Source organism: Passer montanus, unplaced genomic scaffold (assembly GCF_014805655.1).
Source record: "Passer montanus isolate IOZ18808 unplaced genomic scaffold, ASM1480565v1 scaffold10, whole genome shotgun sequence".
In the NCBI taxonomy this organism is placed as follows: Eukaryota; Metazoa; Chordata; class Aves; order Passeriformes; family Passeridae; genus Passer; species Passer montanus.
Window position 1 is genome coordinate 37,960,358 of NW_024356505.1, and position 22,456 is coordinate 37,982,813.

General features: G+C 38.4%; 1 protein-coding gene across 13 annotated transcripts in view; it reads left to right on the forward strand.

Moving 5' to 3' along the window:
• KMT2C (lysine methyltransferase 2C) overlaps window positions 1-22,456 on the forward strand; it is a 189,042-nt gene that overhangs the window by 94,434 nt on the left and 72,152 nt on the right. For 12 of the 13 annotated variants that reach the window (XM_039703915.1, XM_039703946.1, XM_039703925.1 and 9 more), the window contains 7 exons: window positions 7,174-7,336; window positions 7,992-8,163; window positions 10,937-11,051; window positions 11,840-12,012; window positions 12,776-12,936; window positions 15,430-15,537; window positions 17,143-17,876. In XM_039703915.1, coding sequence (XP_039559849.1) covers window positions 7,174-7,336; window positions 7,992-8,163; window positions 10,937-11,051; window positions 11,840-12,012; window positions 12,776-12,936; window positions 15,430-15,537; window positions 17,143-17,876 — 1,626 coding nt within the window. The remainder of the gene's footprint in view (window positions 1-7,173; window positions 7,337-7,991; window positions 8,164-10,936; window positions 11,052-11,839; window positions 12,013-12,775; window positions 12,937-15,429; window positions 15,538-17,142; window positions 17,877-22,456) is intronic. The other variant, XM_039703974.1, reaches the window with a different exon arrangement.

The window sequence follows — 22,456 nt, forward strand, 5'->3', positions numbered from 1 at the left end:
TTTTGTTCAGGTTGATATTTTTAGCCATTTCCACTCTTCATTTCTCCTTAACATTTCTCACCCCTTTTGGCTAGGTTCTTTCTGGAATGTCTCCCATCACCATTTCCTGAGTCTCATCACCCAAGTTCCTTTAAGGACTTTATCCAATTTAAGTGCCCATGTTTGATTAATTGGCCCTTCAAGTGTTACCCCTGCTCCTCCTCAGCTTCCATCTCCATCCATGGTTTCTCTCCCCAGTCTCATCAGATTCTTTCACACAGTGAATCCCTTTTGTCTCTTTGCTCCTTACTTGTCCATCTGCCTGTGTGCTGGATACTCCAATTCCCCACATGATTAAGTGACAGTAGTATCAGAATACTTAGGTCTTCTTTCCATTCCAATGGCTTTTTGTGCTTAGGCTTAGAGCATTTATTACAGACTTCCTCCCTCTAATCCTTGTCACACTGAAGGAACATTTGCAGGAGGTACATGATGTCCAGTCAGTGCTGGAAATTGGAGAGGATCAGTCATGATCAATGAGAGTAGGTTTTTCTGTGATTGTTCATTGACAAACTTGTGGAAGTGTTTTACATTAAAAAAAAGAAATAATTTTCTCAAGCTTGGTCACATCTGGATAGATCTGCAGGGAAAGGGCAGAAGTTGCATCCCCCACTCTAAAACATGACAAATTGCAAGTCCCATGAATGAGGCTGTTTTTAAGATGAACAGAATGTTTTTGTTAATGACTTTCCTGTTGTCAGAAATGGCTGGAAAGTTTTGTCTAAGTATTCCAAAAACATATAAGAGAATTTAGAGATGTGTTGTGAGAAGTTTACCCCAGCTCTTTATTGTTCAGAAAACTTGCAAAAATAGAAGAGGATTTATATGAAAGTATTTTTAAACTGTTTCTGTTAACGTCTCTTCTTTGATAGTGATATGCTGACAAAAACTTTGCTGTGGACTTAGCTGTGGTACCAGTAAAGAACTTGTGTCAGAATAGGACAGCTCAAGGCTGTACTCTGAATTTTGACCTCCCTGTGGATGTGCCCACCTGTGAACTGTGTTCCAATTCCAGCTGCAGGCAGTGGAGATCTGGCCAGTATTGACAGTGGAGCCTGAAAATGGTAACCCACTGTTTGGCCAACTGAATTGCCATGAAGTAAACACCATAAAATGATTAAGCCTTATTAAATATAATGAAGTTTGGATGTCCTTACAAGGCCTTGTGTCATTTGGAAGCACAGTGTGACTGTATGAGCAGTAAATTCTCCTTTTACTTTAAATGCCTTTATAAATGTATTTATGATATAACCTATAGAATGCTTGTGTTGCTTCTCAGTATATGATATAGGAGTTCAGGAGCTGTGCTGGATTTGATAGAAAGTTGACTTCATCCCAGTATGTTCTGCAATGACCAGTAACAGATGCCTAGAGATGATCATTAAACAGCAAGCATGTAGCAATGTTTCCCTCAATTATTTTTTTTCTCAAGCCTCCAACAATTTGTGGCTCAGCCCATGCTCTGCCAACACAAAGAAATGTCTACACACACTTCTTAAGACCTTCTGAGCATGAATCAAATGGAACTGGCACAATAGTCTGTTTTCTGAGCCTGCCAAAAAGCAGCCTCAAACCAAAGCTGATGATTTTTGTTCTTGCCTTGTTTGTCCTGGAGTTGCTGATGCTGAGGCCTAATAACCACAGTTTAAATTACATTAAACATTATTGACCTTCTTGTTGTTGACAGTCTAACTAAACAACAGGCTTGTGTGTGCTCTTCTGCCATGGTGGATATTAGATGGGAATTAAGGGTTGATAGCTGTGGAAAAGCTTAGTCTCACTCAAAACATTTACATTACCCAAACTCTTGCAGAAAGCAAGGAGGTGATTAAAAAACCCCCCTTTTTCTTCATGAAAGTGTGAAAAAAGCAGCAAAGGCAGAGCCTGTGAGGGAAGTCATATCCATGCAGTTCTGCTAGCTTATGTAATGATGAGTAAAACACAGCTCTGAGGCACCCAAACCCTTCCATGGAGCTTCTGAATAAACAGGGTTTAGGAACATTTCAGGTTATATGAGGAAGAATTTGTGTGTAATAAAGTTTGTATGTTTTCTCCTACCTATTTCAGGTTTTAAATAAAAAGTGGTATCTTACTTAGCAAACTTGATTCTTGCGAGTTTTTAACCTATTCACCATTATTACAAAAAACACCCCTCCAAAACTTGAGTGCTTTTTTCCCTCTGAATTCTTAAATGCCTTAACATCAACATAATTAATTTAATATACTTTTTTAATGGAAGTGAAAAAGAGGCAGCTGGTAGGAATGAGAAACAAAGTAGTGACTTGTAGAGAGCCTGAAATTTCCACAGTTAAAGGACTTCTGCTTTCTGCCTTGATTGCAGGCGTTGAGTCACTGTGTTAAGGTTTGAGGAAGAAGAGTAACTGATCTCTGATTGACTTGCTTGTTATAAATTGAAGTAATTTCCAAATCTGTGACATGAGTCATATAAAATTAAAAAGCTAGAAGGTAATTTCCAGTACTCCTGGAAAGGTGTTCTGTTTAGTACTTCTAATCAGTAGTTCATTTGAAAGCCATTAATTGTTTTTATGTTGCCATCTTACTGCATTGTGCTCTTTAGTGCTTTATGGTACTTAAACCAGTGTAGTTGACATGAGAGGTGCTAATGGTCATTAGTGTCTGCAAGCAATATAAAGCTCTTTCTAGATGATGGAGTAACCAATGAAGATTATCAGAACCACCAGGGAACATACTTCATTAATGACTGTTTATGTAAAAATTTCTTACTGCTCTCATTAATGACAGGTTTTTAGGGTCCCATTCTCTTCAGTCACAGGTTTGTATGACAGCATTTCCCTATGGCTAACCTGTTTGAAATTTGCTCTTACAGGTAATGAATTAAATTGTTTAATCAAGGACAGATGGCTTGTGTGTATTTTTGGTACACTGTCATAAAATTAAAAGTTCTTACTGTTCTCATAGGTTGTGTCACCTGATCTTTTTTAAAGAAAAAGTTCATCATCAGTGGAGAACTTGTCATTTTGCTTAAGAACATTTTAGAGTTCACAGTACTAACATTTAGGTTTAGGACACTTAACCAACTTGCCATGTTCTTACTCAAAGACTCTATTTTAGCCTTTCTTTAATATTTGTCTTCTAAGGGTTGTTACTTGTCTGGTTGCTGAGACTGTAGTCTATGCTATAAAGTAATTCTAAGGGCAATAAAATAATGATAAAACATGACCTCTGATTAGTTCTTGGTACTATCTGGATAAACTTTTACATTGCCTTACAGGCATCTTTTTATAATTTGAACGGGATTTTAGAGTACTCTAAAGTATGGAGCAGCAGGAAGGTTAACAAAAAGCTGCTGCTCTTGTCACCATTTTCCACTTTGGCCATCTGTTTCCAGTAAAGCCAGTAGGATTTGTGACATCAGCTGAACTGAACAAGGCAGAATTAAGGTTTTTGTTCAGCTGGTTTTGGTGCAGTTACAGTTGTAGCAAAGAGATTTTTGAGTTTTTGTCTTCCTGGAAATCTTCTGTGTGGTTTCTGCCACTCTTAATTCATGCAGGATGTTCTCCCATATAGCTAGAATACAGAGAATGTGATTGATCAGGTTTTGTTTTCTCTTGGTTCACTTATTTCTCTTCCACTCTATTTGTACAACAATGTAATATTTGAGCCAGTGGGATTAGTAAATAAAGGGATTTTTAAAATCAAATTTTAAAGATGGCGTAGCTTTTGCTTTTAAAAATCAGTTCCTATTCTGTCTGAAAAAGCAGATGTAAAAAACAAAAAAGTCAAAATTGCCAAGTTGAAGGAGGAGTGGATAGTTTTAAATTATGGAAATCACAGTAGTAAGAAATAACACAAGTAGGGATGGACTCAGAGCTTTCTTGCAATGGACAAGTGCACAAGGAACTTGCTGAAGGGAACAGTTGGTAACCAGTGAAGGACTTCCTGAGTAGGAAAATAGTCTGCTGGCTCTGCTTTAGTTTATTTCCTAGAGTGTACTATGAATAAGTAATAAACTATCTCTCCAGCTTTCTGACACCTTGTAAAGTTGGGGTTTTTTTCCTGTAGAATAGGAATGTAAAAATATTTGATCCATAAACAAAACAGTGTTTGTCTTGCCTTGACAGATGACCATTTTCTAGTACCTGCCCTTCGAATGCAGCTTCCACCCCCTTCCCATAACACCTTATTTTGTGTTGATACTAATGAAACTGGAGACTCAGCCTGTCCCTGGCTCTGCTGCTGTCCTCATATGGGCATGCATCTCATGGGCAACATGATTTATTGCTGCATTCCATCTCCTGCTGTCATGATGCCATATTTTAGCAGTAGTAAAGTAGTATTCGTTACTGATTTTATTTAGCAGAGCTTTTAATATTTTTGTTTAATTTAATACATTTCTGCTGTTCTTTTGGGGTCATAGCATGGGGCCTGGCTTCAGAGGAGTGTTGGCTTCTAGTGCTGGAAAAGTAACTCTTCTCACCAACATCTGCTGCCAAAAAAATCCCTTTGGGCATTAGTTTCTTCAGACTGCTTTATCTCTCTTACAAATTCAGCAAATGTTGATATTCTGTGCTTTTTTATTTGCTTCAGATGATACATACCACATTGTTTTCAAAGTGTGTTTCACTTATCTGCCAAATGCTTTTCATTGCCAGTGCAGTTTAGCAGATGGGTTTGAAGGGTTCAATTACATGTAACTTGGGTTTCCATTTTTCTTCCAGCATCTTTATGTGGTTCCTTAAACCAACATCAACATTTTTAAGGTTTTTTTAGTAATCCTGTAGTTTCCTAGTTTTCCATAATCTCTTCATTTATTCATAGAGCATTTGGGAAAAGTTGAATTCTGATTTTGTAGTTGCTACATACTGTGGTTGATTGGTGGTTTTGAAAAACAGATGTGGTATTTAAAAATGCCATTTATATTGCTATTTTATTCCATTATTCCTAGCTTTTAATAAATGTTGGATTATTTAAGTGCTTACAGCTCTATCATAATTTTCTTTTCCTGATTAAATAGCTAATAAGGGTCAATGATGTGATCCAGCAAAGTCTTGTTGAATACTTTTTTGAGGGATACCTTTTGGACCTTAGCTCCTCCCAAGTTTCCCTTTCTATTTTTTTTCTGTACTGAGTAAAATCTTAAAGTGTGGCCTGTAAGAGTTGTGTCTTAGCTAAACCTGTTCCATCTCCATAGGTTTTCAGAACATCAAGGACACAATAGGACAGTGGTTGTGTGTGATTTAGAGTGGAGCTGCAGTTCTTGAAGTTGGAGGCTTTGGGCTGTATTTTCATGGTTTTACATCTAAGTTCATGATTTACCTTATGCAGCATCCTCAGCAAGTGCTCACTGAAGGTATCATTTCATAAAAGCAGTTCCTTGCAGGACTTTGGTTTTGTTGGCAGTCCATAAATGTAATTACCATTGCTGCTGCCTTGCTCTCCTTCAGAAGTTCCACATTATTATTTGCTTTTCTTGTTCCCTCTCCTCTCCTCTGCATTTCAGCTGGTAGAGTAACAGGATGCACCTTACCTGTACTGTCAGGAGGTGTTAGACATGGGTAGAGGTGAGATGTCCTGCAGATCACAGGACAGACTAAGCCTTGTAGCCCACAAACTTGGCAGTAGTTCTCCCTTTAATTTCTTTGCCAGAGCATTTTCTCTCTTTACACTGCAGTTCTGTTTAGCATACACTAATATTTTTTTCTGTCTCTTGTCCATGAGTTGTGGTGCTGGCAGATATTTTTCTGAAGATCATTCATTTCATCTGGTTTTAAAGAATATGAAGGTAGCTGTTGACACAGGCAGCTTTGTGATTTGTATTTTCATATGGGCTGGTTTGGATATCTGTGGACTTGTAGTAGCACTATTTCATGCCTAATTTCATGCCAGGCTTTGAAACAGAGAAGAATTATGGTAATAAATATTGTCTGTATTCTAAGAATTAAGCAGATGCAGTACATAACTTTTCTTTGATTTGGTTTATGTTCATATTTGGATGTTACTTGACACTTCAGCTAGTAATCAAACATACCAGTGTTAGTGTTGTATTTTTATTGTGAAAAATGAAAGTCCCTGAGCTCAGTTGTTGCTGTATATTATGCATGCCTTCCTGTGAGCTGCTGACCTGTTTTTTCTTAAGTTTACTCAAAGTCTTACGGTGCTGTGCCTTAAAAAGTATTGTTGCCTTGGTGAAAAAGTGCAAAAGGATGTTACAGTGCTTCAGGGACTGTAATGAATCCGAGAAAGAAAAAAGACTGATTAACTGAATCAGAAAGGTGTGGGTGATTTTTTACAAGCAGACTGATAGACTCTGCTCTCTCTTGACTGGAGAACTGGAGGATCATTGCGTAGTTCTTTCTGAGAAATTATTTCTCTGGTGTCTAATAATAATCGTGCTTATTTATGACTTCTCAAAGTTTGGTGGTGATATTTATGTAGTCTTGAAAGGCAAGATGAGAAGAAAGTGCAAGGTTATGTAATGCATTATCGTCCCAGAGAGAATTGTATAATGCCAGTAAGATTTTTGGGAGAACATCATACTTGAGTTCCATTTGCATTTCTGATTACAGTGTCTGTGGTTTTGCATTACAGCTTACAGAGCCATGTGGTTTTTAGTCATAACCTATTGACAGCATGGTGTCATCTGCCTTTATTTTCAGAATAAGTCTCCAAGCCCCATTACTGAAGGCATAGCTCAAGTTAGATAACATAAGAATGAAAATGCTTTACTGTGACAAGAAGAATCTTAATTCTTCTTGTCAGAGTAAAGTGTTTAGAGCACACTGTGTTTGGGAGTGCCACTGAAAGAAAACACTACCCACTAGTTTCCTTCTCAGTATTCACTACCTCCTACTGGCCAAGGTGTTCATCTGCTCAATGAAGTGAGGGAACAGATCTGGCTAAAAAATTACAAGAAAAAGGGAATGAAAATGCTTTACTGTGACGAGAAGAATCTTAATTGTCAGAGTGTGTTTAGAGCACACTGTGTTTGGGAGTGCCACTGAAAGAAAACACTACCCACTAGTTTCCTTCTCAGTATTCACTACCTCCTACTGGCCAAGGTGCTCATCTGCTCAGTGAAGTGAGGGAACAGATCTGGCTAAAAAATTACAAGAAAAAGGAATATTTAAATGATTACTTGTGTTTGTTTTTCAGCGATGTGCATTTTGTAAGCACCTTGGAGCCACTATCAAATGCTGTGAAGAGAAATGTACCCAGATGTACCATTACCCCTGTGCTGCTGGAGCAGGCACATTTCAGGATTTCAGTAACTTGTCCCTCCTTTGTCCAGACCACATTGATCAGGCTCCTGAAAGATGTGAGTACACAGTGATCAAATGACACAATTAGTACCAGGTTTTATGAAAACTGCACTGTCATATCATCAGCTTAAGAATGCATTTGTTTACGTGCACTGTCACAGTTCACATACCCAAGAATTCATGTGTGTTCATGGATAGAAAAGATGTGAGTTAATACTCTTCTGTCTTTAAAGACCAGCAGTCCTGCACAGCAAAGTGTTTTTATTTTAATGACAGAACAAGGAAGAGGTTTACTGGTAAAGCTTGTCTTCTGTTGGGTTTTAGTTCAAATTGATGGACTTGCCTTGTCCTAACTCAAGTTAGAGCAACCTTCTTGCAAACACTTCAGTTAAATAATAGATCTAGGTCTGTTTATTTTGTACTTGTTCCACAGAGGAGTTGGTTCCGAAGCTCTCAGCTTTGTCTCGAGGAGAATAAAACTGTTTCTTTTGTAAGACTTCATTAAGGTTTAAAATGAATTTACTTTTGTTATGAGAAGATTGGTTGAGAAAACTGAATTGAAATAGTAGCTATTAAAGACATTAATTAAATTGGAATTTCATAAGAATGGTCAAGTTTTGTATGTGTAAGAACTGCTAAGTAATTTTTTTGGTTTATTGAATTGCTCATAAATTTGAACAAAATAATAATTGAAAAAATACTTCTTTTTAGCAAAGGAAGAAGCAAATTGTGCAGTGTGCGACAGCCCTGGAGACCTCTTAGATCAACTCTTTTGTACTACCTGTGGCCAGCACTACCATGGGATGTGCCTGGACATTCAAGTCACACCTTTAAAAAGAGCAGGTTGGCAGTGTCCTGATTGCAAAGTCTGCCAGAACTGCAAGTAAGTGAGACTTACAGGACATGGAGGAGGATGGTGTGAGATTTATGTGCTGTGGCTTTGAAATGCATATTTCATTAAATGTTTGGGGTATTTTTCCAAAAAGTGTAGATTATTTGCCCATCTTTTCTGTTATTATGCTATGTTAAGTAGCTGAGCAAACACTGGTATTGGAAGCTTTGTTCTAAAAGAGCTGAGCTGAAAGTCCTGTGTGTTTTACCCCTAGAGTTACCATTATCTTGGCAGGTTTTGGAAAGCAACAAAACATTCTGATTTTTTCCTCCTTTTATATAGAGGAGGATTTTTCTCTAATTTACCAAATACATAATTTTACTCTAGTGTCTTCACAGTCTAAGAACCTGTGCTTTTACTCAGCTGACAGTTCAGTTGTGCCTGTACCTACACTCTGGGCAGGTCTCCTGCATTGGGCCCTCTCATTTAATGTCTTTCAGAGGCAGATAAAGAGTCATTAATGAAAACAAAACTGTGGCTTGGTTGAGCAAAGAAGCAAAGTGACATGAGTGGCCCTGATTGAGTAGTAGCACCAGACAGAGACAATGAAACTTAGTTGCTGTGGCACTGTAAGGGTTCTCTTAGAAAACTCTGACTGCTTGTGGGCTCGTTCTCTTATAACTTAAGCTGATGGGCACTGCAGGGTTCTTTCGCTTGCTTGGATTTTTTAAAGGACTTACTGAAAAAGAAATGAGTTTTGTTCAGCTCTAGTCTGATCAGTTGGGACAGTATGAAGGAAAAAAAACCACTCTACTACTGCCTCATGTGTCTGATCAGTCAGTGCTGTCCTGTTTTCCAAGCAGAATACTTGGTATTTGCTAGCATTCACTCAACTCACTTCAAAAGAAGGGTGTTCCCTGATCACATACAGCAGATAGCAAATCTCCGGAATGAAGCTAGAATACAGAAGCATGTTTTAAAAAGTATCCCTGAAAATATTTTACTGGGTGATTACAGCATCTGCTAACAAATCTCCTCTTTAGTGGAAAAGCAGAGAAAATCAGGTATGTTCACACCCAGTCCATGGAACCACATGAGTTATGTCCTTGGGTCTGAGGGAACTCTGGTGGATGAAGTGACTAAGCCACCATCCATCATATTTGAGAAGTTTTGGCAGTCTGGTGAAGTTCCCACTGACTGGAAAAGGAGAAACCTAGACCTCATTTTTACAAGGGGAGATAAGGAAGATCTGGGGAACCACAGATCAGTCTCCATCAGTCTCGCCTGGCTGCCTACCAAGGTCCTGGAGCAGATCCTCTTGGAAACTGTGCTGAGACACATGGGACATAAGGAGGTGATGGTCACAGACTTCACTGAGGGCAAACAGTGCCTGAAAAATTCGGTGGCTGCTGTGATGGGGTTACAGAGTTTGTGGAGGAAGAGCAACTGATGTCACCCACCTGGACTTGTGCAAAGTGTTCAGCACTGTCCAACACAGTATCCTTACCTTTAAACTGGAGAGAAATGCATTTGACAGATGGAGCACGCAGTGGATTCGAGAGCTGGGGTCAAGGACTGAAGTGGAGACCAGTGATGAGTGTTGTTCTTCAGGGGTCAGAATTGGAGCTGGTGCTGTTATAAACATCTTTGTTATGATGTGGGCAGTGGGATCAAGGGCACTCTCAGCAAGTTTGCCAGCGACACCAAGCTGTGTCGGGCAGTTGATGCTTCAAAGAAGGGACCCCATCCAGAGGGACCTGGGCAGGCTGGAGAGGTGGAGCTGTGTGACCCTCATGAACTTCAACACAGCCAAGTGCAACGTTCTGCGCCTGGATTTGGGCAGTCTCAGGCACGAGTACAGGCTGGACAGAGGGGCACTCAGAATGGGTTGCCCAGAGAAACTGAGGATGCCTCACCCTGGAAGTGTTCAAGGCCAGGCTGGATGGGCTTTGAGCAACTTGGTCTAGTTGGGGGTGTCATTGCCCATGGAACTGGATGGTCTTTAAGGTCCCTTCCAACCCAAATCATTCTTTGATTCTATAATTTCTTCCTGTGGTACGGCAGTTCTTCACTATTATTGGAAGAACAGCATTTTAAGCATATCTTAATGCAAAGAGAGGGCTTTTTAAAACACCAGATCTCCCAGGTAATGAGGTAGTATCTAGCATGTATAATGCCAAATACTGCAAGGCTTTATCTAGGCAAATCTTGTTGCATGTTTACTTACTGCATTAATTTATTTAAACGAAGGCAGAACACAATGCCTTTAGATATTACCAAACTATTTGTCTTGTTCTCAGCAAATTTATTTTATCACTGGAATCTGTGGTGGAGCTCTGTAATACATCATTGTAGAAAAATTGAAATCTCTTCCTTTAATGTTTGTTTTGCTCTTGCAGTCATATTGTCTGACATTGTAGGAGCTCTGATAGTCAGACTTGATGGCTCCTTTTTTCCTTTGGAAAAACTACAGTCAGAGTATGATTGGATGTTCTCCTCAGAAAGAAATAAAATGTATATTGCAGATTTTGAACTGATTTCAATACAGAAAGGCCATCAAATATATCTACACATGTGTAAGTGAAAGTGGGCCAATATCTGGTATTCAGAATGGTTGCTCAGGCTCAGCTCTTGATGAATAATTATAGTGGAATGCAGTGGTATTTAAAAATAAATTTGAAGGCATTGTCTCTGGAGGTATTTGTAAGTAGTGTTTGCATATTTTTATGTGCACACCTGTGTCTTCCTGTTTAGACTTTTCTTGAAACAGATATTTTGTTGCTGCTTATTGAAGTAATTTTTGATGACTTGTTACTTTCCTTAGACACTCTGGGGAAGACAACAAGATGCTGGTGTGTGATACATGCGACAAAGGCTACCACACTTTCTGTCTACAGCCAGTTATGGATGCTGTACCAACAAATGGTTGGAAATGTAAAGTAAGTGGAAAAGTTTCAGAGTAACTCTGGTCATTTATAAGAGCCCAAACTTTGTTATCCACACTATGCTGTTCCAGGTGTATTGTGGGTTGCTGTTGCTGTGTAATGTAATTTGTAATTTTTGAAGGAATCCCACTTGGATGTAAATCCTCTGGCTCTGCAGCTGCTCTGAGGGGGGAGCTGTCAGTGCTGTGGCTGAAGCAGCCTATATAGGACAGTAAATCAGCCTCCATAGGGAAAAGAGAAGTGGAGGATCCAGGTGCAGTGGATAACCTGCAGTTAATAACAGCTGCTCTTGTGATACAATGGGAACAAAACTGTAAACTCAAAGCTATAGTAGTATATGTAATCTATACTTGAAGTCTCTTTATATTCAACTCCTTGCTTAACAAAACAGTTCTGCAGCTTGTGGGTTCCTTTGCATTTGAGGAAGGCAGAATAAATTTGTTGTTTTATAAGTAACTTTGTAAGAAATTGCAGTGGGAAGTCCTTGTATATGAGATGTATGTAATGTTACATCAGTTTGGGGCAGTCATAAGATAAATGAGAGCAGCAATAAAAAAGTTTTATCTCATAAGAAATACTACTTTCAAGTCAGGTCTAGTGTCAGGTAACTTCTTGCTATTGTGCAGGTTATTCATGCTCTGCTATCAGATCTTGGATAACTTTTTACATTATCAAGGACAGAAGCTATTAAATTTAATTCAAAACAGGAAAATGTCAGTTAATGGCAGTTCTATCACATTGTGAAATATCATAATTAACTACTAAATTCTTGTGATCTCTAGAACTGTAGAGTATGTGCTGAGTGTGGCACACGAACAAGTTGTCAGTGGCACCATAATTGTTTGGTATGTGACAGTTGTTACCAACAGCAAGACAACTTATCTTGTCCTTTCTGTGAAAAACTGTGCCTCCAAGACTTCCAGAAAGATATGTTGCATTGTCACATGTGCAAAAGGTAAGTATCCAGCTTTTGTTAATTTGTACTAGAATGCATGAAGCTTATGATGAGCTGTGTGACACTGCTGGGTTTCTGGGAAGGATGTACAGTACCACAGGATCTTGGGCAGCTCCTTGATCCTTCATCCCTAAATACAATGAACAATAGCAGGCAGCTTTATTTTAATCTTAGCAAATAATTATTAATTGGCAGTTACTTAAAGATATCTGGCAGTTACTTGCTGCAAGCTGCTGCTGCCTATTGAATTTAACTTATTTTGTGAGGAAGCAGAATGAAAAAGTCATTATCCTAAAGTTTAAAGACTCTTGTTTGCAGTGATCTGGGTTGTTGGATTTTTTTTTTATTTTATTTTCAAGTTAATATTTTGTGTTTATTTTTTGTCTTTTACTATTTCAGTAATTTAAAAACCCCTAAAAATACAGTGTTTGGAACATTTTAAGAACATAAACTATGTTTTGTATGCAGTAATATTGTATCTCACTGTGCAATATCATGATGATGCTCTACATCTTGTGGAGTCTGATTGGCTTTAGGGATAATTTAGGTGTTCATGTTTGTTTGTTCACTGTTTGACATGCTGACATATCATGCTTTTTCCCCTGAAGTTCTCCATAATCAAGCATTTGTTGAAAATCTCTGTTTCCCCATAGGAATGGGAAATAGTGTTATTTTTTAATGGATTTTTACTATGATGCTTTATATTTTCCTTACTAAAATCACAGTCACAATAAATTAAATCACAATAAATTAATCTCCCCAGATGGATTCACATAGATTGTGACAGATCTCCAGGTAGTGAATTGGAGTCTCAATTGAAAGACTACATCTGCACTCTTTGTAGACAAGGAGAAGGGGATCAGACTCAGTCATGTGATGTAATGAACACTTCTGAACTCATTCCTGAACCTGACAGTATAACAGGTAATCAAACTTAAAACTTCATAGTTGCAAAATGTAATACCTGTAGTCTCACCAAGTCTTTTGTGAACCAGCCACTCAAATTCTGCTCTGTGAGCAATCATCCCTTTGTTTAACAGCAGCTGCTCAGGCAGTCCATGGGTGGCTTCTCTTTCTGGCTTCAGGATCCTGGGTATAAACATGAAACATGGGCTAGTGAGCACCATAATTGTGGCTCTCAACCTTCCAGCTCCAGCCTCTCAGGCTGTAGCCGTAAACTTCACTGATTTATTTTGGATGTGGTACAGTTCATAAATGTATTCATTTGACAATCTGGCTGTTTCACTCATTTGTGCCTGGTAGATATTTTTGGAGACGTTCAGTTCTCCTGTTTCTCTCTAGTTGCTGGTCAGTCTCATAGTGCTTGTTCTCCTCACTTGATCCAGGAAGGACAGAGCAGTGGGAGCTGGACTGTGTTCAAGGGACAGGTGTTTATTTAACTAGACAGCTTTTAATAGGTGTCCTTTTTCAAAGCAGTGTATGATCAGTCATCTTATTTCTGAGACATTCTTAACTAAGTGGTAAGTGGAAAGTTGTATAGAAGTGTAAAGTATATTTTAAAAAATAAGTCAGTAACAGTAAGGAAGCACAGGGAAGGACTTGGATCTGCTTGATCTGAGCACAGTGGGTCATCCACAGAGCTGTGTTATAAACTCAAAACCAACAGTAAGGAAGTACAGGGAGGACTTGGATCTGCTTGATCTGAGCCCAGTGGGTCATCCACAGAGCTGTGTTATAAACTCAAAACTTAATGCTTTTGTGTATTTCACACCACTTGTGTGCTCTGTTTGGCAGCACCTACACTCATCCAGGCTGAATTTCCCTGGAGAAGCACAGCTGTGGTTAAATTCAGAATCAAGGTAAAATGTAACAGATTAACTGCCCAGCCACTGCCATGTGAAATTTTTGGGCTTTCAGCAGTGCTTGTGCACTGATCTTATGTTATCCATAAGTATCTGTGGTTTTGAAAGCCTGGTAAATTTTGGCAGGAAAGGGGAAGTGTTAGGCTACAGCAGAACTCTAATGTTTGTGTTCAAAGTGATGTTTTGTATAAACAAGTCATCCCTTTGATGTTAGCCTGTACATTACCTTTTGTGAGCAGTAAAGACATGATGAAGAAGGTGCTCCTGGAGGAAGGGCAATGACAGGAGGGAAATGTCTGTAAATGGGTTCACTCTGTCAGTGAACACAGCCACCAGTGTCCACTTCAGCCCTTGCAGGTCATTTCCCTTCTGAAAGCTTAGGAGAGGCTGTGGACTCCCAGGCAGCATTCTTAGAGCATTTTGAAGATGCCCAAAACAAAACATACACTGTCACAGCTCCCAGTCTCCTACAAAAACCCTTTTGAGTAAATAGCAGGTTAATCTGGAAGGCTGAAGTTTTAAGCAATGCTTCTGTTAGGATTTTTAGCTAGTAGAAACATTGACAAGCATGCTCTTGTCCCCAGGGATGGGGACAAGATGACAGGACTGTCATCTCACCTGCTAGGAGTAATCTGGAGCTGTTACATCAGTAGAGTCATGCAGGGTTTTATACCCAGGAGAACACTTCTGTACTTTAAAATGAGATTTACAGCCAATCTAAATGATCATTTCCTTGAAGTTAAAATACCGCTTTAAAGTTGGCAGAGTCTGAGAGCAGCTTTTAGGGTGCTAAAAGTAGTATCACCTAATAGTTGTGGGCTTTCTGAACTTAAGAAAGACTTTCTTGATGCAGGAAGCTGTGTTTGTTTCCCTGGGTTTTTTTGTGCTAACATCCATGGAGGATCAGTTCTCTTCAAGTTAATGCTTGCTGTATACTTTGTTTTCCATACTTCATCTAGTGCATTTTAATGAATTTCCTTAACTGAAAGAGCTTTTACACAAGGGGAAGAAAAAAGTATTTCCTCTTTCTGTGCTCTGTAATGATCCTGTCAGCCAAAAAACCTCTCAGTTGTGCCTTTTCCATGCAAAGATAAAGATATCTTAGTTCTAAAGTGGCAAAATTCAGTTTTCACGTTGTTGAACACATGAGGTGAAAATCAGTGTTGCCAGTGCTGATGGTAGATGGAACTTCATATCTATGCCATAATCTACTGTAGTATTTATACACAAATTTGCAGACTTCATGCTGTCAGTTCTGTTGAATTTTATAGACCTGGAATTTGAGAAAATTCTTTCTTGTATTGCTCAGGCTGTGCAGAAGTTTGTAACTCTGTGCATATTTTCAGTATTAGGTGTATGTAATTGCCTTACAGACATCTGAAAGATTCAGTGTTAATGAGTAAAATGTTCTTAATTTTTAAGGAGTGCTGTGTAGTCTCTTTACCCTTCTCACTGACCTGACTTGTTCTAAATCCTGTCATCATTAAATATCAGTCTCTCTTTAGCCAAAAGGTCAAACAGTGGCAGCAGTTGCTGATGCCAAAGTAGTAGAATAAACACAGCAATTTTAATAACTGTTTTGCTTCTCCTTAAGCTTGTACAAATGAAATGGAAATGGAAAGTGCTGGAGAGGATATGGCGTTTCAGGAACAACCCATTACAGGTCATGGCCCTGATCAGGAATCAGCTGTTGGGTGTGAAGGTAAGAAAGAGTTTTGCACTCTGAGAAAACACCAGGTCAGAACCAGAATCTTCTTCCAGTCATTAAGGTTTGCAGTGCTTTCTAAATGCAAGAGGAAAAAACACCTGGAAAGCACTAGGAGACACATTGCCAACAGTTCCATCTGAGCTCTCAAGCAAGTGTATTAACTTTGCTTGATAAAAGAAATGTTTTATTGAAGGGGAAGAGAGCCTTCAGAATATTTGTGTTGTTTTACTTTTGTTTGTTTGTTTTACTTTTTTGTTGGGACTGGCTTTTTCCAAGCTGGAAAAATAGTTCAGTGCTTTGTATGCTGGAAGTTTATTGTAAAACCCAAAACAACAATGACTTGTTGCTATTTCAGTACTGTCACTCACAGTTTCTCTTACGTGCTTTATGATTGTAACTCCACAGGCATCCTTTGTTAAGGGTTTTCTGGGGGTTTTTTTGTTTGGTTGTTTTTGGTTTGGTTTTTTTTTTTTTTCTTTCCCTTTGTAAGTAAAAGATAATCTTTGACAGGGTTGCAGCAGCTGATCATTTCTGTTTTGGAAGAAACTGCATCTTACCAAATGCTCCAGGGAGGAGCAGCTAAAGAAGGGTCAAATTCTCTAGGTGTGTTAGTGACCAGTATCAAGGGTCAAGAACTTGTCAGTATGTCCCATTCAGTCCCATTCAGATGTTAGAGAATGGCTGCTGTAAGGGGAGACAAGAAACTTGTATTTAAGGACAAAGTAAAAAAACCCCAGCTTTTCAGATTAGCTGTGATCACTCAGTTGTGCATCGCAGTGGTAAAGGGCCATAATTTAAACTGTGAAGAAATATTCAGAATAAAACATGCTGTCTATGAACTTAGTGGCTGAGGAAGTTGTAGCAGTGTGAGTTTAAGAAGAGTGCAAGTGTAATAGAAATAAATGACATGTAAGAGAATCAGGGCCCATCAAAGGAAGGTGTGAGAAGCCAAATTCAGAGCAAAGAATGTGGTTCTTTATAGAGTGGAACAAAAATTCTGGAACTCCTTGATGAAGAAAGTTATGGATGAAAGGTTCTTGATTTGGTTCAAGGGAGGGCTAGATAAATATTTTTGAAAGAAATTAATATTAGATTAATAACTTAAATTAAACCAGAAGCAGCCATTTTCATTTCAGTTGATTTCCTAAAGTCTGAAAGAGTTTTAGGAGGAAAATGGTTTTTTATTTGTACTTGTCCTGTTCTTAGCTTTTTGTAAGTGTTGGGACAGTAGCTTAAAATACATTAATTTGTGATAGCATGCATCTTCAATACACAGAATATAAAAAAAAAATTACTTTTGGCTGCCTACCTGGAAATGTGTGTTCAGTTCCTCAAAAATTAATCTTGGGTCTATTTTCTTTTAATTTACTCTGCTGTGTTTTTAGGGAAGAAAAATTATGAACTAAAAATATAGACTACTGTAAAAATAGGTACAAAGAAAGATGTGAGTGAAGTATATTTTAAGCTACATATTAAATTCACTGAAGTAAAGTGATATGTGTTGGCCTGCATGATGTGTACTGATACTTGTTGATCAGAACACCAGAAGTTTTTTTCTTTTTCACAGTGAGCCTTTAATATGGTTGTACTTAATTACAGGCATATCACCAGGAGAAAAGACCACACAACTGGAAGCAGAAGTCTCTGTTGAAATCAATTCAGCTGAAATGGAAATGTCTCCTAAAAAGACACCAGCATCTGGTGACAGTCAGAGTGAGAAATTGATGGAAGTGGTGGAAGGTGTTCAAGCTGTAGCACAGCAGGAGTTGGACAAACCAGCTGAAGAGACACAGCTGCCTCAGGGTGGTGTGGAGGTATCAGAAGTGTCCACAGCAGACTCTCGGTCTCTGTCCTCAGTACCTGAGACCATGACTGTGACACCAGAAATTCTGGAGACTGAAAGAAAAGGAGATGTTTCTGTCCCCGTAGAACAACAACTGGAAATAATAAAAGTGCAGAAAGATGTACAAAAGGAAGAAACCCATGAGAAATCAGAAGCACCAGCTCTTCTAGAAGTAGAAACTACTGCTTCAAATGGAGGTGTTGCAAATAGTTCACCAGTCAGAGACAAACCCATAAAACCACCAGCTGAGACATGCCCCTCGCTTCCCCCATCACTTAATGTAAACAAGACAAACGTGTCTTCCTCACCAGATGTTTCTCTAGACTTGCATTCTGCACGAGATGTGCAGCACAGTCAGCCCCCAGTGCTGCCTCCAGCTGCTGGGAGTGCTCTCCCAACCACCTACATATCAGTCACTCCAAAAATCGGCATGGGCAAACCGGCCATCACCAAACGCAAGTTTTCCCCTGGGAGACCCAGATCCAGACAGGTAAGAACATGCACTGTTCCATTATGTGTTTATTAAACTGCAGTACAACTCATCAAATTCACCTGTTTTCTTATAAAATGCATTGATTCTTCTGAGTGTGTAGTTTATTTCTTCAAGGAATTAATGTTCTGGTAAATAATGAAAAAGTCAGCTGTCATAAAGCTTCTCTGGTGAGAATTGAAGTTTCTTTTGGCTCATGGTTAAAGCAGACTAGAAGGAAATTTGTTGTGTTTTTCATCTGCTACAAATGCAGATAGACATGATGCTGTGCTGTTTCACTTACCTTTTAATGTTTTTCATATATGCATTTATTTTGGCTGGTACTTTCAAAGTGTGTTAAAGCTTCTTAAACTGGCCTTATAGAAGAATCTTCTACAACTCTTTGTCTGTTACTCTGCCAGATATTTTCTTGATCGACATTTCTAATGGTGTGGTAGATAATTCTGTGGTTTTGTTACATTAGGAAATACCATGCAAGAACTGTCTTGTACAAATCGTTGTGGTTTGACTTAGGATTAAATTTGATAAGTGAAAAGAATCCTCAAGGCTGTCACTTTCTGCAATGTCCTTCTCTCTATTCATGTTGTATTCCAGGGAAAATGGTTTATCAATCCAGGGTATTAATTTCTTGTTGATGAAATTCTATACAAAAAGTGTGTCAGTGTGACAAGTTAGTGTTTCACCTTCTCATCACAATATATTTCTGGTCTTTGGGACATCCAGGTTGATGATTTCATGCTTTTGTGGACTTAGTGTTAACAAAGCTTTTTTAATATACTGCACAGTTCTTTGAGTTTTTACATGTCATCTAAGGGTTCAAAATTTTTGCTTCCTAAGGTATGAGAGAGTGTTCTGGAAAGTTTTTCTGCGTTCACTGAGCTTAGGAGGTCTGTGTTTGTTGTGCTGCAGTTAGGTTTTCCTGGGTCACTGTACAGTCAAGTGTATATATCATATTTGCAGAAATATGTTAATGCTTTAAACAAATTTCTCTTCAGAACTCTCAAGTTCCTGCTCTGGGCTTTTGATGAAGGACTGAAAGCTGTTGAATGATGTTCTGTAGACTATGAAAAAAAGAGATTTTTAAATGTCCAGTTACAGGCAAGTGGGGTTTTTTTGAGCAAGATGTAATTGGACAAATCCACAATGTGGAAGGCATGTATTTAAATCACTTTGGATTGCAGACAGAAATAAGTTTAGGTTTATTTTATGGGAGTTTTAAATTATTCTTTCTGCTGAAAACATTCAGTTTTTAAAGAGTATGTGTTTTTCCAAATGGAGAGCTGTGCATAGGAGCAGAAGCAGAATCAGAGAATGGGTCAGATTGGAAGGGATCACAATGGGCCATCTGGTCCAAGCTCCCTGCTCAGGCAGGGTCATCCAAGAGCACATGGCACAGGATTGCATCCAGCCACTTTGGTTTCCTGTTACATGGGGATTCTGTGGGATAGTGTTGGAAGAACACTGTGTTAAATGGTGTTGCATTTATTCTGTGTATCTGAATTGAACAGAATTGGAATAGTTATTTTTGCTGTGGCACTGTGTACTGGAAAGCATAAGATTAAATCAGTAAATGGAAGGTATTCCAAATTGTGGCTCTGAAATAGTGGTAGGTGAAGAGTTGAGAGCATTCCGTAGAATAATTTTGAATAAAAAACAATAAACTTCTGCTGGTTTTGTAAATTCCATAAATATTATTTTAGTATTATTCCAGAGTGTGTTCCTTGAGAAATGCCTTGGTCAGAGGTATTTAATTTTCATTATGAAGATGTTGGTGATCACTTTTCCACAATACACTGAGTTGGTATTTTCAGAGGTTGTTTTAAATGAGATGTAAGAAGGCAGAGCACTGTGATGGGTTTGGATGTGTGCTGTCTTGGATGGGATGGCTTTTTTGCTGTCTTCACTTACATGGTATCATTAAGTGTGTTATTGTAAAAGGTAGATGTTGGAAAAGGAGAGAAAAAGAGTCTTTTTCAAGGATCAGTTGTTGTTACGGTTTTTATGCTTGGTGCTTGGTTGGTTTTTTGTAGTGTGTTTTTTTTTTTTTGTAATGAGGAGAGCTGTATTTTCAAGTGATTAAAGTTTGTTCACAACCCTAAAATTACATTAAATATTAAATTGCAAATCCAGCTTTGTGCATTTGCAATTGCAGTAGGATTCATAAAGCGTTAAGCAGCTAAACACAGTCAGTGGTAATTTAGTGAGATCTCCTGACCCTTGCTGACACTGGGTTTCCTTTTGTTATAATTTACTTGCAGCTGTGTTGTTCAATTTTGAGGACTCAAGAATATGATGGAGAATTAGAACTTCCTGTTTCTGTCACAGTACATAATTATTGCTGGGGTTCTGATGTAAATGAACTGAATAGAACTTTCTCTTCAGTGTTGTGTGGTAATAGGCATTAATTAAAAGCCAAAAATATAATTAATGCATCTCTTTGATGTAATTCATTTGTTCGTGGTATTGTGGAAATGTGTGTTTTTAATTAAGTTTATCTGACCAAGAATTCAAATTTTTCTGATCTACAATAAAACTCGGGTTGAATTTCCAATTTAATTCTTAACAATATGGTTCATGAATCATATACAAATCATTTTGTTTTGCAAGACTGAATATTTCATATTCAGATTTAATGTTCTTTTACCTTTTTAATCTTTTGAATATATTTAATCACTAGAAAAGTAATCTTCCTAAAAGGAGAATAATTTTGTACCTCCAAACTAAGAGGTGGTAATTTTAGTTGTTAAGTATTTTCAGCATGTTTAAGATCTTGAATTGTGACACTGTGAGCATTTTGCCTCCTTATAGATTGATGTAAAGATTGCTTCTTTGATAAATAGATTTTCTTTGTGTTGCTATACAGATTTTGTGTTGCCACTTTATAAGAACAGTTACCTACCATGCTTTATGAATTTTAGAAGTAATGAGGAAACTAATTAAAATTCAATGAAACTTTGCATTTTACCTGCTAAAACTGACACACTTTTATATTAAAAGTAGGGCTGGAATAGTTAAGGCAAATGTCTTTTGCCACAGACCTGCTGATGTAGTTGCCTATCAGTGTATCAAATTTCCTTTTTCCCCCCCATTTCTGACATGATGTCCCTGTTGTGTCAGGAATGTTCTGTCCTTGTGCCCTGAGTGTGAACAGGGACTTGTCCATCTCCAGGTCTGAAGGTGGGAAGGTTTCTGCCCAGCACTGTTCCCCTGTTAGAGGGTGATGAACCTCTTGATCTTCTGACCTGTCTGCATGATGACCACCAATCTGCAGTCAAGGAGAAAACTGGGATAGCAAAATCTTCCAATCCAGGGTGTTGCTTCCAGCACACTGAGTGGAACCCTCCTGTCAGGAGCTGTTCTTCTGTTGTGGGTTTTTTAAACCCCTTGGCAGAGGGGAGGCTTTGGTGGCCACCCCAAGCACACAGGTGCTCTGGGCACTAAGCAGTTTGTAGGTTGTGTGTCCAGTTACCACCTCGTGTGGGCAGAATTGTCAAATTGTTATTTTTTTAAAGTGTTACGTTGTCCATGTTCCTTTTTCCATGCAGGCAGAGCTAAACTCCCAGAAAGCAGATCTATGTTGAATACTACGGTGTCCACCCTGTGGGTTGTACCAGTTGTTGGTGTTTTTACCTTGAGACTTTTATCCATAATTAGGCTTTTACGTCACTGACAAGCTTTCTGTTTTGGGTGCCAGATCACTTGAGAGATGGCCCTGTGTTCAGTAAGTGCACCTGTTAGCAAGACACCTCTTTACAGTTCAAGATGAATGTATGTTTTGATGGAGTTGTTGATTCCAAAGAAACTCATTTCCCACACGTTCTTCATGGAGAAATTGCATTTCAGAAAAGGAAAAAAAAAAAACCAATACATTTTGCAGAGACATCTCATTTTCCTTGCTGCTTATTACTATTATTGTATATTCCAGTATTCAAAGGTGTAAATGTGTTTGGGCTTGCCCTTGTGAGCAGTTGTGAATAGTTGGGATTGTTTGTATGCATGAGGTTATTCCATATCAGCCCTGGGATTATGCTGCTCAGTGGCATTTTGGGGAAGGTAAACCCACACTTTTCATCAGTTCCATTCTCATCCTGGTATTCAATATTTTTTACTCTCAAAAAATTAGAATTAGGAAAATATACTGTCCTTTATTAATCTAATGTGTAAATTGACAGTGAAGTTATTTATGGTGTCTGTCTCCTGCAGTCTTTCTTCTGTGCTTGAGAAAGTCTTCCACAGATTTTACTTTCTATGAGGAGCCTCAGCATTTTTTCCCTTGGCTGTCTTAACGTTTTCTTCTCATTTTTCTTTATTTCTACTGACAGTCATACAATATCTCACCATGATGAGACTACATAAATAGGGATAATAATTAACTAAAAAGAGCTTGTAGGTACACCATATGGATTATATTATTACATGTACATAATAACATGTTCAAATGTGATACCACAGCATAACATGAAAACACTGGGGTGAAAAAAAAAAACAGTGGTAGGGTTTTATAATGTTTTATTTGTTGCAGACTTGCAGGAATGAGCTGCTTTGTTGATTACCATGGCTATGTTCCTTTTTTGTCTAGT